The sequence below is a fragment of the Miniopterus natalensis genome, chromosome 4 (assembly GCF_054644295.1).
Source record: "Miniopterus natalensis isolate mMinNat1 chromosome 4, mMinNat1.hap1, whole genome shotgun sequence".
Taxonomy (NCBI): Eukaryota; Metazoa; Chordata; class Mammalia; order Chiroptera; family Miniopteridae; genus Miniopterus; species Miniopterus natalensis.
In genome coordinates this window covers 66030123-66044989 of record NC_142084.1, presented here as the reverse complement: position 1 = coordinate 66044989, position 14867 = coordinate 66030123, and the positions used below count along the sequence as shown (strand labels likewise).

Sequence of the window (14867 nt, the reverse complement as noted above, 5' to 3'; positions counted from 1 at the left end):
TTCATCAGAGAACCAGCTTCAGGTAAGATGCATGCAGGAGTGGAAGTTCATCCTTAAGTCTATCCACTTTCCCATTAGCTGCTATTGAAGCCTCACTGGGGACCTTGCCTCCTTGCAGATCTGAGGCCTGTAGGCAAATTCAGGATGCCTGTGGCCAGAAGGGCTGGCCACGGAGGAGAGAGGTCTCTGGAGCTCCCTCATTCCATTAAGAAATCCTGCCTGGGCTAGGAAGTGGGAGCCACTCACCTCTCCACCCATGGCTCTGTCCCCAGAAAATGCCCCCAAGGACCCCCACGGATCCCACTCCCTGAGCAGCCATTTCCCCTCCCCCACCTGCACATGGCACCTCAGACCAGAGAGGAGGCAATGGATGCCCTAACTGCTGCACACACACACACACACAGCCTACAGCTCCTCTGGACAAGGCATTCATCCAGGCATAGAGCCTAAGGGCTGGCCTATGGGTCCCCTCAGACCCCCATGGCAGGTGGGGAACCCCCAGCCCCCACCCAGCAGCATACACCACTTCCACCCAGCACCCAGGCAGCCATAGAGAACCAGAAGGTGCTACGAGAGAGCATCCAGTCCTGTTACCTCCCCCACCCCAACCGCATTCAAATAGGGACTTGAATGTATTTCCTGAGCCGGGGGCGGTCACAGTCAAATCTGCCTCCTTCTGGACCCTTAGCCCTTACAGAAATCGCTGAGAAAGTGCAGCTATTCCTAGGCTCCCAAACCCCAGAACCCACTCTCGGGGGCTCAAGACCAGCTCCTCAAAGTCCCCCAGGGGATGGAGGGAGCTAGGAAGAGCAGAGTCCTGGTCACGGCCCCCCACCTACCCCAAGCTGCCCCAGGCCCAGGCAGGAAGCCAAGGGGAAGGAGATGTGAGGGGAAGGAAGGGGCCCAGGGCCCGGAGGAGGAGACACATGTGGGGAAGGAGGTGGAGGATGCCCTTCCCCCACAGCCAGAATCTGGGGGTAGGGGATATAAGAAAACCTTAGGCACCCTGTTGGCCAACCAGAGGGTTCCTAGGCATCCCCTCAAGACTCCCAGAGGATGGCACCTGGGGCCTTGAACCCCTGTAAAGTCAGCCTGGGGCTCAGGAGCGGTTAACCCCCAGCTTGCCAGTTCTCAGCCTAGATTTGGGCTCACTCCGTGCTTACGAACGAGTCCCTGTTAACCTGGGGCGGGTCACCCCAAAATGTCAGTGTTACCTTCCACACATCCCCCTGCCCCTAAGCCAGCGCAGAGCTGGTATATGTCGCTCTGCATCGCCGGGCCAGAGGCACAGTGCACCAGCCAGCCTGGAACGCCCCCCACTTCCAACCCGCGGTCTCGCAGTCCGCGGCGGGCTCACCTGGGACATCTGGGGGCGCAGGTTGACCTCGCGTAAGTTGATGGCGTGGGGCAGCAGGTTGTTAAGCAGCTGGCAGAGAAGGACCCCATCCCGAAGGGCCTGTGCCAGCTCGCACACCTGGGCCCCGTCCCAGGTCACACGGTGGCTGGGCGGCAGCACCCGGCACTGGATCAGCCAGTGGGTGCACTGTCGCCACAGCTCCATGGCTGCCGCCTCCCCGGGCCTGCCCGCGCGCCCTCGCAGCCTCCACCGCCCACCCGCCTGCCCGCCGGCCCGCCAGCCGGTGCTACTAGCTACCACTTCCTCTTCTGCGCCTGTAACTGTCGACGGGCGAGGGGGTGGAAGAGGAGGAGCTTTAGGGGGTGGGGGCGGGGGTGGCACCTGCAGTCCAGCCTCGCCTAGCCCAGCCCCTTCCACGCGGGACCCTTCCCTCCCCAGCGCAACACCTGCAATGGGAGAGGGGCTGCCCGAGGTCAGGCTAACAGCCCGCCCTTCTCCGTATCCAACCCTTTAGCAGGAACACCTGAAAATACTCAAAATCCTGCCTCTGCTCACGCCTCCCTTCTCTGCCTCCACCCAGGTCCAGCCCCATCAGCGCTCGCCTGGACCAGCGCAGTCTCCTCCGCCCTGGTCCCTGGGCTCCCGCCCCCTGGCTCCAGTCTATTCGCCCCACAACAGCCAGAGGGCGCCTGGGAGCACCTGAGTCAAGTCGGGATGTTACCCCCCTTGTCACACACCTTCCTCTTTGGGGTAAAAGTCCTCCATGCAACCCACAAGTCCCGATCAAACCTGACTTCCCTAAACGCTCCCTGCCCTCAATCCCTCCACACCCCTTTCTCTCACTTGCCGCCCAGGCCTCCTGCTGCTCCTCCAACAAGTCAGGCATGGTCCTGCCCCCAGGACCTTTGCACATGTTCCTCCCCTGCCTTAGGCAACTTCACTGCTAGTTCCCACACCACCTACAGGTCTTTGCTCAATGTCACCTTCTCATGAAGTCTTCTTCTCAAACCTCCCTGTTTCAAATCAGCCTTTTATCCCACCCCATCACACCTTATTCCTACTTTAAGCCTTGATCAAATCTGACATTTTATTATACTTATTTCTTTATTGTCTATTTAGAAATGTGTCTCTTATGTGCTGGACACTCCCCCCAGCACATATACGTGCTCCATAAATATTTGTTGAATGAATGGATAAACAAACAAACAAATGGTTGAAAGCTCTGACATTTATCCCAAATCCATCCATGTATCCCCATGGCCCTGGTCACTATCAACTCTCTCCTTATAGACTTCGCTAGCGACGTTGTTAATTGCCTTGTTTAGCAAACATTTACTGTGTTCGTAGCCCTTACCACCTAAAATCATCTTGTCTATGAAGCCTCTCTCCCAAGTTGTGAGTAGCCTCCCCTCCTCGCCTCAATCTCCCTAGACACACCTTGAATTTTCTTTTTTAATTCTTGTAACCACTGGGGGGCGCTAGGCCCCTTCCCTGGATATAACCCCCTACCCTCTGACTGTATCAAAATTAGGCGGGAGAGAAGGTCAAGGAAAAGATACTCCCCTCAGCCCTTCCTGAGCCCCCTCTTCCACATGAGGGCGGGAAGTCCAGCCCAAACTGGAAGTTTCCAGCTTTGCGGTCCTACAGGTGCTAAACTTCATCCTCAAGCATCCTTCGCTCTCTATGTGTCAACTTCCTCATCTGTAAAATGGGTGACCATTTAGAATTATGGTAGGCATCAGAGATGGTGGGGCTGCCAAGAAGAAAGCGAGGAAGACAGGATGGCCCTCCAGGGCTCCACGTTTGAATCGACCACTCACAAACCGGCTCAATTTGGGCATGTGGCTTAGCTATCCGGTGCCTCAGTTTCTGCATCTGGAAAATGGGGGTGATGAAAATAGTACCTACCTCGTTGAGTGGCCTAGGTAAAAATCAAGTGCACTGAGGCAGGTCGGGCGAGCAGTCCAGTCCTGGCAAGCAGCCAGGACTGAGTAAATGTCAGCTGCGACGACTGCTTGCTTTCCTCCCTCCCTTCCCTTCCTCCTCCATAGACGTGGCCAGAGCGTTCCCTCTCTCGTTCCCGATCCCCCCACCTTTCTCATGCCTGCCTCCAGGCGTCACGATGCAAGATCCACCGCCTCCTTCCTCCCACCCGGAAAACCACCTGCGTGTTCTCCCCACCCCCCATGTCCCTTCAGTCTAGCTCAGCTCCATCGCGCTGGCACTGGGGGAGGCTGTGGCGTCTTCCCGCATCTCTCCACAAAACCCCAACACTCAGCTGGGGTTCCACTCCCGGAAACCCGAGGGGGCGGTCTAGAGGAAGCGCACCCCTCCACGTCACAGCTGCCGCCAACCCTCGCCTAGCCAGAAAACTCCTAGGGGCCGCCCCGCCCTTTCCCGGAACCCTGAGGGGCGACAGCGGGAGAGATACCCCTTCCCGCTTCCCGAGGGGCGGGGGCGACTTAGGGCCAGCCCGAGGGTAATGGAGGAGCCAAGTTCTTTTTTTTTTTTTTCCTTTTTTTTTTCTTTTTTTCTTTTTTCTGGAGGAGCCAAATTCTAAGCGGGACAAAAGCGACAGGGGGGGAATGGGCGTGGCCAGCGGAGGGGGCGGGGCGGTGTCCTGAGGGGCCGGGCCCACTTTAAGGGAAGAGCGGAGTTTCCCAGGGCGCTGTGGTCTGTGAAGAAGGTGCTGCGCCCGGCCGCGCGTGGCTCAGCGGTCGCGCATCGCCCAGGAGATCGCGGTTCGATTCCCGGTCAGGGCGCAGGGCCGGGTTGCGGGCTCGACCCCCATTTGGGGGCGTGCGGGAGGCAGCCGATCAATGACTTTCTCATCATTGATGTTTCTCTCTCTCTCTCCCTCTCCCTTCCTCTCTCTGAAATCAATAAAGACATATTAAGAAAAGCAGAAGGAGGTACAGTAATACCCAAAGGCGACGTGGTTACTGCGAGAAAAGGTTCTGAGGGGGCGGAGCGTGAGAAGCCTTGGAGGCGGGGTCCGAAGGGGGGCGTGGTATCGAGGGGCGGGTCTTAGGGGCCAGGGCCCGGTGATTGGGCTCGGTTCCCACCTCGCCTGGTGGGAGGGGCCCGGGGCGGTAGAACGTCAGGCTCCGGTACCGCTCCGGCCTCTCGGGAGCTCCGTGGGTGCCGTCCCAGGTGAGTGAAGGGCCCCGGGTGCATCCAGGACCAGGGGATTACTCGGGTGGGGAATCCTCTCTTTTTCAGGTGGGGCCGCCGGCACCCAGGGAGGGTCTGGCTGGCTGTCGGTCCAACTTGTCCGCGGACGTAGAGTGGGTCGCCGGGTGCCCGGTTGGGTCGCGGTGCATTACGAGTGTCCGTGTACCTGGGCGTGCCTGGGCGTGCTCCTCTAAGCGTGTTTCCTTTGCAACACGGCGATCCTCACTGCTTCCACTTTTGCCTGATCTGCCTTTTTAAGCCACAAACCAGATTGTGCCCCTCCCTCACTAAAAACCCTTCCATAGCTCCAGTTCTGTCCTACAGAGGTGAAAATTTGGTGCCCAGCAGTTCCTGCATGGCCTCGCCCCTGCCGACCTCGCTGGCTCTCCACTTAGCTCTTTGCTTACTGCATTCCAGCCACACTGGCCTCCTTGATGATGTCAAGTGTAAAAAGCAAGTTCCATCTCACCTTTGGATTTGTTGTACACCCTGCACCTGAACTGCTGTTTCTCCCAAATCTTTGCATAACTATCTCCTTCCCTTTACTAAAGACTCAGCTCCAGAGTCACCTTCTGGGAGAGACCTTCCTGACTAGGCTACTTAAAGTAGCCTGCCCCCTCCAGCCATCTTATCACCTCTCCCTGTTTTACCACCTGTATTGATTATTCTTAGAATTTATTCTTGTTTTGTTGTGTGTTTTGTCCACCAGACAGCGAAGGGCGAAGGCAGGTCTCTGTCATCACTGTATTTCCAGGGTCTAGAACAGCACACAGTAAGTGCTCAGCCAATTGGTGGTTGCTCAGTGTCAAGTTTGTCCATCTGTGTCCATGTGTCTATGTGCTGGTGCCTGCGACATGTACACATGTATATGGTCTATAGGCCATGAATACCCTCTCCCTCCTTTCCCCATGCTTGCCCCTACATCACCCTCTCTCCTGATTCTGCCCCCTTCCTCTCTCCCCTGCCCAAATATATAGAAATTATTCCAAAAGAAGCAGGGCAGGAGGATGACTTAGCCTGTGGCTGACCTGTGCCCACCCTAAGCTTCCCCACTCCCAACTAACCAGAATTTTGTCAGTGGTGCACCTTGATGTCCACTAAGGGGGACATGAGACAGAGGAACCTGGAGTTGGGGACTCTTAAGACGGAGACTGGGCCTGGTCCAGCTGACAAACAGGAAGTGCACAGGCACCCAGGAGACACACCTGGTGTTCAGGTATGCATTGCCTGGAGCCAGCTCCAGGCCCAGCTCCCCACCCCTAAAGTCACCTAGGGCTGGCCTGAGTACTTCCTGCCCCTTTCAGGCCCTCAGCCAGGCTGACTCAGGATGTAAGAATCCTGGTGCTGTTTTCCTGCAGACCCTGACCAGGCCTCGAAGACCTTGCAGGGTAGAGAGTGAGAAGCAGATCCCTTGCTTCCCTCCTCCCCAGGGTGGGCTTTCTCCACCAGATACTTGAGATAGGCCTGCCTGATGACCAAGGGAGTCCCAAAGTGTCTGGCATCTAAATTTGACTGTAATTATAATGAAATATATCGGCTCCAAAATTGCATTTGCTGACATTTCTACAAAGATGTGACCTTTCAATGTCCTTAAATGTGGTGTTACATTGGAAAGCCATGTACAAGTTAGATTTTCTTAAATCCTAAGAATCCTTTTGTGTGCACAAGGACTGCTTAGGAGCTATGGAAATTAGTAAATTAAATTTCCTCTGGCCTGGAATGTTCTTTCACCCTGAGAACCACCAGGCTCGCTCCCTCAAAATCATTCCAGTTGTACTGACTGAGACCTTCCCAGGCCACCCGATGGAAAGTCAGAGCTCCTCCACTAGGATCTTCACATCCCATACCTGGCTAGATCTTTCCGCTTGGCTCTCTCTGACCTACCTACAAGCTCATCTATTTATTTTCTTAATCACCATCTCCCACACTAGACCAGCTGTGGTCTCCAGTCTGTTTTGTTTACTGCTGGGTCTCTAGCACCTAGAACAGCGCCTGGCACAGAGTGGGTGCCACATAAATATTGGTTTGAGTGAATTACTTAATTAAATTTCTACAACCAGGAGCATTACGTCATCTGCATAAAATGCCATTACATATTAAAGCACTGCATAAGTCTTCTCCCTTTGCAAGAATCCCAGTGAGTGCATGGCTGTTTCCATGAAATCACAGCCAATTCTAAATTAAAGTTACTCATAGCCTGACTTTATATATATAAACAGTTGACCCTTGAACAACATGGGCTTAAAATGCACAGGTCCACTTATATGTGAATTAATTTCAATAAATACTGTAAATGTATTTTCTCTTCCTTATGGTTTTCTTAATAACATTTTCTTTCCTGTAGCTTTACTTTATTGTAAAAATACAGTATATAATATATATAACATACAAAATATGTGTTAATCGACTATGTTATCTGTGAGGCTTCTGATCAATCATAGGATATTAGTAGTTAAGTTTTGGGGGAGTCAAAAGTTATATACAGATTTTCAATTGTGCAGGGGTCAGCACCCCTAACCCCTGCATTGTTCAAGGGCCAACTGTAATCTGGCATATATCTATATAGCTGGTATATATATTTATATATATATAAATATGACTATGATTAACTTGTTTAATTTAGAATATAATATATATTTATATAATACATATATATGCATATACAGAGAGAGAGATGCATTTTAAGGTTTGATAGGATATGGGCTGCTGTCTCTAAAACTAAGAACACACACAAAAGAAAAAAAAAACATGAGCCACTCAGGAAGCAGGAATAATTATTTCCATTTTACAGGCGTAGAAGACTGAGGCCTGTTGAAAGTGCAGAACTCAACCCCAGCATCCACTGTCCCCAAAAGCTCCATGCAGGTGCCACAGGATGGAGAGGACTTTGCCAGCCAACCCTGGTACCACGGTCCTCTGTCCCGCCAGGTACTGCCTTCTGCAGGGCCTCAGCAACATGCCACAGGGAGCCTCTCCTGCCCTTGACCTGCTGGAGACTCTTGGGTCCTAGAAGAGGAATTTAGGATCAAGGGCTATTGGAAGGGGTGGCTGGGAGACTGGGGACTGTCTTGAAGCTTGGTTGGTGTGACATATCACTCTTTATTTTTATTTTTTAATTTATTTTTAAGTATATCTTTATTGGTTTCAGAGAAAGGAGGGGAGAAGGAGAGAGAGAGAGAGACAGAAACATCAGTGATGAGAGAGTCATTGATCGGCGGCCTCCTGCACGGCCCCGATTGGGGATAGAGCCAGCAACCTGGGCATGTACCCTGACCAGGAATCGAACTGTGATCTCCTGGATCCTAGGTCAATGCTCAACCGCTGAGCTACACCTGGCTGGGCCACTCCTTATTTTTAAATTATCACTTTCTTTGGGATGGTGCTGAGGATGGTAACAGAGATTAAAGAAGGTCCTAGATCCCTCAAAGCACCCCTTGGCTCTGCTTGTCTCTCTCTCTTTCTCTGGGTCCCAGGCACCTGTGGCCACCAGGACCCCATCTCTCTCTCAGTTCGAGGCTCCCCACCTTCATCTTCAACTCAGGTGTCACCTTCAGGAGTCCCGGGACCCTGAGCATCCAATCAAAGCATGAGAGGTTGTATAGCTTAGTGATTAAAATCCCACACTCTAGTCAGACATCCTGGGATTAAATCCCAGCCCTGCAACTTACATTCTGTGTGACCTAGGCTAAGATAGTTAACCTCTCTGGGTCTCAGTTTGCTCATCTGTAAAATGGGGATAATATTACCTACCATTTAACTTTGGCAAAGGATTAAATGAGTTCATATGTTTTACACCTAAAGCAGCACCTGGCATCCAGTAGGGCTATACATGTGTCCACTGCATATATTGTTCAGTCCCCAGCCCCTATCACCAGCTGTGCTTTGTCTCTCTGATATCAGAGCCCTCAGCCCCTGTTTTCACACTAGCCATCGCAGCTGTCATAGGACAACTTGAAATTTTTATAGAGGATTTATGGGCCACACACTGGAAGAATCCAACTAATGGCTTATTTTGAACCCACATTTGCAAAGCAAGCCAGCGTATTTACTCAGATTGGAAGTTGTACCAGTCAGCATCAGCTAGGAGCTATAACAAACATTTCCAAGATGTCACTGGCTAAACACAATACACATTTAAGGGCTTGTTTATGTCACAGTCCAAGGTGGTTGGGGAGTGAGGAATTGGAGCTCCAGAAATCAGTCAGGACCTAAGCACTTTCCATCTTGTGGCTCAGCCTTATGCCAGGACTTTGTTGACATCAGCTGACAAATAGGAAACAGAATCTATAGGATTAAAAACAATTCTTTTAAATATATTTTTATTGATTTTAGGGAGAGAGAGAGAGAGAAACATTGATGTAAGAGAAATATCCATGGGTTGCCTCCTGCCCATGCCCTGACACACCCTGACCAGAGATTGAATCTGCAACCTGGGTATGTGACCCGACAGAGAATCAAACTCACAACCTTTGGGTGCACAGGGCGACCCCCAACCAACTAAGCCACACGGGAGGGGGCAGAACCTGTAGGACTTTGCAGGAGGGCTTTTTATGGGCCCTTCGTGGACAGTCCCCCACTGTACTTCTGCCCTCCTCCCATTGGCCAGATCTTGTCACATGATAGCTCCAAGCGCAAGGGAGCCTGGGAAATGTAGTCCAGAGGCGTGCCCATGAGAAAAGGGTAAACAGTTTGGTACCAAACTACCCAGTCTCTGGATGGCTTTTCTTGGGTGGGGGTTGTGAGGTACAATTAACTACTGATCTGGGCTCATGCCTAAACCCCCTGCCCCCTGTTCTCCATCCCCAGAAGGCAGAGGCTCTTCTTAGGCAAGACGGTGACTTCTTGGTTCGCGCGTCTGGGTCCCGTGGAGGGCACCCTGTGATCTCCTGCCGCTGGCGGGGCTCGGTCCTACACTTTGAGGTGCTCCGTGTGGCTTTGCGTCCCCGGCCAGGCCGGCCCACAGCGCTCTTTCAGCTGGAGGATGAGCGTTTCCCAAGCCTGCCTGCCCTGATTCGCAGCTATGTGACTGGCCAGCGTCCACTGACGCAGGCTACAGGGGCTATCGCCTCCAGGCCGGTGATGCGGCAGGAGCCTATTCAACGCAGCTTTAGTGAGGACACCCTCCTAGACAGCAGCACTCGGACAGAGCTCCTCAGGTACTCACAGGCTCCCGACCTTAACGGCGACACCCAAACTCCCTGGGTTTTTTCACTTCGGCAGGGTTGACACTTGGGGCCAGGTCATTCTTGGTTGTGTGGAACTGTCCTGTGCATTTCAGGATGTTGAGCAGCATCCCTGGTCTCTATCTACTAGATGCCAGTAGAATCCCCCCCACTCCACTCCCTAGTTGTGGCAAACAAAAAGTGTCTTCTGACCTTGCCAAGTCCCCTGGGGGCAGAGCATCCTGGGTGAGATCCAGTGGTCCTGAGTGACTGCAGGTAGAGGGTTCTGGGCGTTGGTTGGGCTGCCCTGCTCAGGCTGGGAATACACTTCTATCCCATCTCTGTCCCCCAGGGCCAGGAAGTGGAGTGACAGTCAGCCTGCAGGTTTGGAGCATGTGGGGCAGTCGAGAGAAGGCCACTCTGAACCAGGTGAGAGTCTCCCAGGACAGCCTATGGCTCAGAGATTTCTTTGCCCCTCATTCCCTGAGTGATCTTGAGCAGGTGACTTAACCTTTTGGGAAATGGGGACAATGATGCTCTCTAAGTGGTCACAGTGGTTAAAAAACACATAAGAACTTTGTAGGTGCTTAATGTGGGTTTACAGTTATTCTAAGAAACCCTATGTGTTCTGACCATGGCTGATCTCCCTAATAACTCTTGCCGTATGCCCCTCACTCCAGTCACACAGTCTTCCTTTCGGTTGCTAGAACATTTCACATTTGTTCCTACCTCAGGGCCTTTGCACTAGCTATTCTTGCCATTAGAAAGCCCATTCCCCTAATCTTTTTCTGACTGCTTCTCACCCAACATGAATGCCTCAAAAAAGCTTACCCAAATCATCCTACCTAAAGAAGGTCTCCCTCATGCCCGGTCTGCCTTGTCTGCCCTATCCATCCCCCACCCCGTTTAACATAAGCCCTCTCCACATTCCAGTTACTGTATTACGTGCTGAGATACATCAATGAACGAGAAAGACAAAGATTTCTGCCCTAGTGAAGCTAACATCCTGTTAGAGGAAGACAGACTAAGAACAACAAAAATAAGTCAATTATGTATGATTTGGGGTAAAAATTAAAAGCACAACAAAATAGAGGAGACTTTAAGTAGCAGTCAGGAAAGGCCCCATAGAGAAAGATTTTGAGGACATAAGGAAGGGAAGGATGTGGATAACTGGGGTGAAAGCCTCTCACACACACACACACACACACACACACACACACACACACACACACCAACAGAAGGAACGAGTGCAAAGGTCCTGGAGCAGAACAAGAGTTTGAACTACTCATTCAGCCAAAAGGAGGTGAATGTAGCTGAAGCAGCAGGAGTGAGGGAAAGTCAGAGAGATCTGGGGCTCCGAGTTTGAGAGCTTTTTGGGCTACTGTGAGGACTTTGGCCAGTGTTCAGGGCATGCTGAGAAACATGGGAAGTTGTTAAGCCCCTATAACAGGGTCTATTTAAATGCTTTGTAAGTATAGAATCTCCCAGAAGTCTGGGTGTGGTTTTAAGTTCTAATAACCTTGGAAGTAAACATGCTACAAACTTAACAACAAAAGACATCATTTGAAGGTTTGATAAATTCCATTGCTTTGATGTTTATGTAGTTTTGTGAATTTTGATTAATATGTTTTTGGTTTTTTTAATTTTTTAAAATATATTTTTACTGATTTCAGAGAGAGGATGGGAGAGGGAGAGAGATAGAAACATCAATGATGAGAGTGTCGTCATTGATCAGCTGCCTCCTGCACACCCTTGACTGGGGATCAAGCCTGCAACCCGGGCCTGTGCCCTGACTGGGAATTGAACCGCTGTCTCCTGGATCCAAGGTCAATGTTCAACCGCTGAGCCACACCCAGCCGGGCAATATGTTTTTATTTTAATTTTGTACCATCAGTACTTTACCATCTTCAGTCAGAGGGACGAAAACAAAGGATTCAAATTTAAAATGTGGTATTCAGAATTCATAAAACTATGTAAGTGTCAAAGAAAGTTCATTTTCAAACCATTGATGTGTAGCATTTATACTGGGGAAGTTGTTAAAGTTCAAAGCCACATCAAGATAGGTAGGGATACCTGGGTATTGACTGAATGAGTGGATGAACCAGGACCCACTCAACTATCTTCTCTGTGTACCTCCTGAACCCTTTCTTGTGTGATCCCCAGGAGCTTCCACTGTGCCCACATTTGCCCTGCGTTGCATGGGTAGTGACCCTGTTTTGCTGAAAACCCTGGCTCCCCTGGGATCAATTACTGACAGCCTCAGGGCCTCGGATGGGCAGCTTCATGCCAAGGCACCAACCAAGCCACATCGAATGTCCTCACTGGTGCTGCCCGATGCCTCTGGACAACCCCCAACATACTGTGAGCTGGTGCTCCGAGTGCCCAGTGCCCAGGGAACACCCCCTGGCCACAGATGCCCAGAGCCAGAAGCCCCATGGTGGGAGGCCCAGGAGGAGGAGGAGAGATGTTTCGCAAGACCGCAGGCAGAGGTCTCTTTCTGCCACCCTGACAACCCCTCCAGCCTGATGGGCCCCCAGAATCGGCCCCTGGAACCCAAAGTCCTGCATACTCTCCGTGGTCTATTCCTGGAGCACCATCCTGGGAGCACTGCCCTCCACCTGCTATTGGCAGACTGCCAGGTGAATCACATACCTGATCCCTTCTCCCCAGACAGAGGTGAAGCCCAACTGTACCTTACACCCATACACTTACTCTGTTCACTTGTCCTCCCCACTCCCCCTCCACTTCCCCTAGGCCGCGGGACTATTGGGAGTGACCAAGGATCAGCGGGATGCCATGGGGGTTGCCTCTGGCCTGGAGCTGCTCACACTTCCCCATGGCCATCGCTTGCGGTCAGAACTGCTGGAAAGGTGAGCCAGCCACCTGGAATTCCCAGGATCTCCAAATCTCCCTACTCTGGGAGGGGGGATGGGCAGTGCCACATCTGTCCTTCCTCACCCCGAAATACACACCTCCCCACTGCCCCCAGACCCTGGTCCTCTGCCTCCACAGGCACGAGGTGCTGGTGCTGGCCGGCGCACTGGCGGTGCTGGGCTGCACGGGGCCGCTGGAGGAGCGCGCGGCTGCCCTGAGGGGCCTGGTGGAGCTGGCACTGGCGCTGCGGCCGGGGGCGGTGGGAGACCTGCCGGGACTGGCCGCTGTCATGGGCGCTCTGCTCATGCCCCAGGTGAATGGGGTGCAGGGGTGGGAGGAAGCCCGAGTGCAGGTGATGGGGAAAAGCGGGCATGCTCAGGGTTCTTACCCCAGGTGTCCCGGCTGGAACACACGTGGCGCCAGCTCCGAAGGAACCACACCGAGGCCGCGGTGGCCTTCGAGCAGGAGCTGAAGCCCCTGATGCGGGCGCTGGATGAAGGCGCCGGTGAGTGGCGGCATTTGGAGCCACGCACCAGCTCTAACTCAGAATCCTAATCCAGTCCGCGGCCAAGTCACTGCTTCTGTCCGTAACCCACACCCTTCGCCACAGGCCCCGCCCCCCTCACCCTAGACCCAGCCTTCCACACTCGACTGGGCCTCGGATCCAATCCCTAGGCCCCGCCCTCACTGTACTTTAGGCTCCACCCCTTCCTCATAAGCTCTGCCTTCTGCACCCTAGGCCCCACCCTATGCACTAGGCTTGGTCCGGGCCCCAGTCCTTAGGCTCCGCCCCTGCCCTATACTACGCCCTTGACTCAAGCAAGTTACTTTAGTCCTAGGGTGCCTGGCCCAGTGTCCCACCCTCTTCACCCTAGGCCCTGCCCCCTGTCCCAAGCCCACTCCAGGCCCTTCTCTCCACAGGACCCTGCAACCCCGGCGAGGTGGCGCTGCCTCATGTGGCACCCGTGGTGCGCCTGCTGGAAGGCGAGGAACTTCCAGGGCCGCTAGACAAGAGTTGCGAGCAGCTGCTGCGCACCCTGCAGGGGGCGCGTCAGATGGCCCAGGACGCACCCAAATTCCGCAAAGCAGCTGCCCAGCGCCTGCAAGGTGAGCGCCCCCTCTGCGCTGGGCTGCCAGAAGGTCCCAACTTTAGAAGCAACCCGCATGCTCTAACCTGGTGCCCCCAAACCGTGCCTGGGGCCATAGTCTCCCACCACGCCTCCCACAGTTCCACGCAAATTGGGACAGCTCCCCTCAGGGGCCCCCAAGCCTGCTTGGCAAGCAGCAGTGGATGACAGTAAGCGCCCTACACCCAAAAGGGGCGGGCCCTGCTCCCAAAGTCACACTCACGTGTCCCACTCCCACCCATCCCAACTTCCTTCCAAGTTTGTCGCACAGGGTGGCCCAGAACCCCAAATCCTGACCCAGGAGCAGCTCCATCTCCAGGCACAGTCTCTAAGGTGGGGACCCTAGCAGCTCAAACCAGGAACAGAGCGTCATCCCCATGCACCCTGGCCAGACTCACCTCCCCCAATCCCCTCAGCCACGCCTTTCCCTGCACCTGCAAGGCCCACAGAGCCCACACCCCCCTACCCTACTTAACTGTCCAGAGTACTTAGGGCAGAGTTCCTCCAGGGCCCTGCAGGGTCAAAGTCCCCAGGGGAAAAGGCAGATATGAGGAGGGGCTATGTAGGTGCCTGGGCCTGCCCCCAGCACATCTGGCCCTTCCCCCAGGATTCCGGCCTAACCCTGAGCTGCAGGAGGCCCTGACCACCAACTTCGTCCGGAGGCTGCTCTGGGGGAGCCGGGGTGAGGGGGCTCCGAGGGCCAATCGTCTGGAGAAGTTTCAGCATGTCCTCAGCGTCCTATCACAGCGCCTGGAGCCTGACTGCTGAGAGCCCAGATCCCCTTCTTCACACTGGGACACCCAGACTTTTGGTAATCCCAGCGGGAGACCAAGGAAGTCATCCCAAGTTGCTCCCACAGCCAAACAGGGTGAGGACCCACACCCTGACTTGCAGAAGGGGTAAGGGCAGGTTTGCAAGAACCCACCCTGCCTCCTAAAAATAAACTGGGATCCTGGGGTGAGGGGCAACCTCCTCCCCCACAGAAGACCCAGGTGTCTGGAGGCCCTGGCTGCCATCTCCTGCCCCCACCCCCACACATATCCCACAAATGTGAAAGTGTAGCTTCTGATAAGAGAACTTGCAGCTCTGTAAGAGGCCAGAGTTCAAAAGCCTTTCAAAGGTTGTGACTGCTAGCAGATTGCTTGTCCTCTCTGTGCCTGCCTTCAACATAAA

General features: G+C 53.5%; 2 protein-coding genes across 4 annotated transcripts in view; one reads left to right on the top strand and one right to left on the bottom strand.

Annotated features, from left to right (window-relative positions):
* VAV1 (vav guanine nucleotide exchange factor 1) overlaps window positions 1-1561 on the bottom strand; it is a 51818-nt gene extending 50257 nt beyond the window's left edge. For all 3 annotated transcript variants that reach the window (XM_016197951.2, XM_087816011.1, XM_087816012.1), the window contains exon 1: window positions 1358-1561. In XM_016197951.2, coding sequence (XP_016053437.2) covers window positions 1358-1561 — 204 coding nt within the window. The remainder of the gene's footprint in view (window positions 1-1357) is intronic.
* Window positions 1562-7328: 5767 nt separating this feature from the next.
* On the top strand, window positions 7329-14462 carry SH2D3A (SH2 domain containing 3A). Its single transcript, XM_016197917.2, has 9 exons — window positions 7329-7459; window positions 9338-9687; window positions 10046-10122; window positions 11857-12332; window positions 12448-12563; window positions 12706-12880; window positions 12961-13072; window positions 13489-13674; window positions 14302-14462. The coding sequence occupies exons 1-9, from the start codon at window positions 7391-7393 to the stop codon at window positions 14460-14462; spliced, it is 1722 nt and encodes a 573-aa protein (XP_016053403.1). The 5' UTR covers window positions 7329-7390.
* The last annotated feature ends 405 nt before the right edge of the window (window positions 14463-14867 follow it).

Excerpts from the sequence above, each read along its gene's own strand:
- SH2D3A (XM_016197917.2), top strand. The coding sequence starts at position 7,391 with ATGCAGGTGCCACAGGATGGAGAGGACTTTGCCAGCCAACCCTGGTAC. Across the intron at positions 9,688-10,045 it reads ACTCGGACAGAGCTCCTCAG|GGCCAGGAAGTGGAGTGACA; the intron begins GTACTCACAGGC and ends TCTGTCCCCCAG. Across the intron at positions 10,123-11,856 it reads AGAAGGCCACTCTGAACCAG|GAGCTTCCACTGTGCCCACA; the intron begins GTGAGAGTCTCC and ends TGTGATCCCCAG.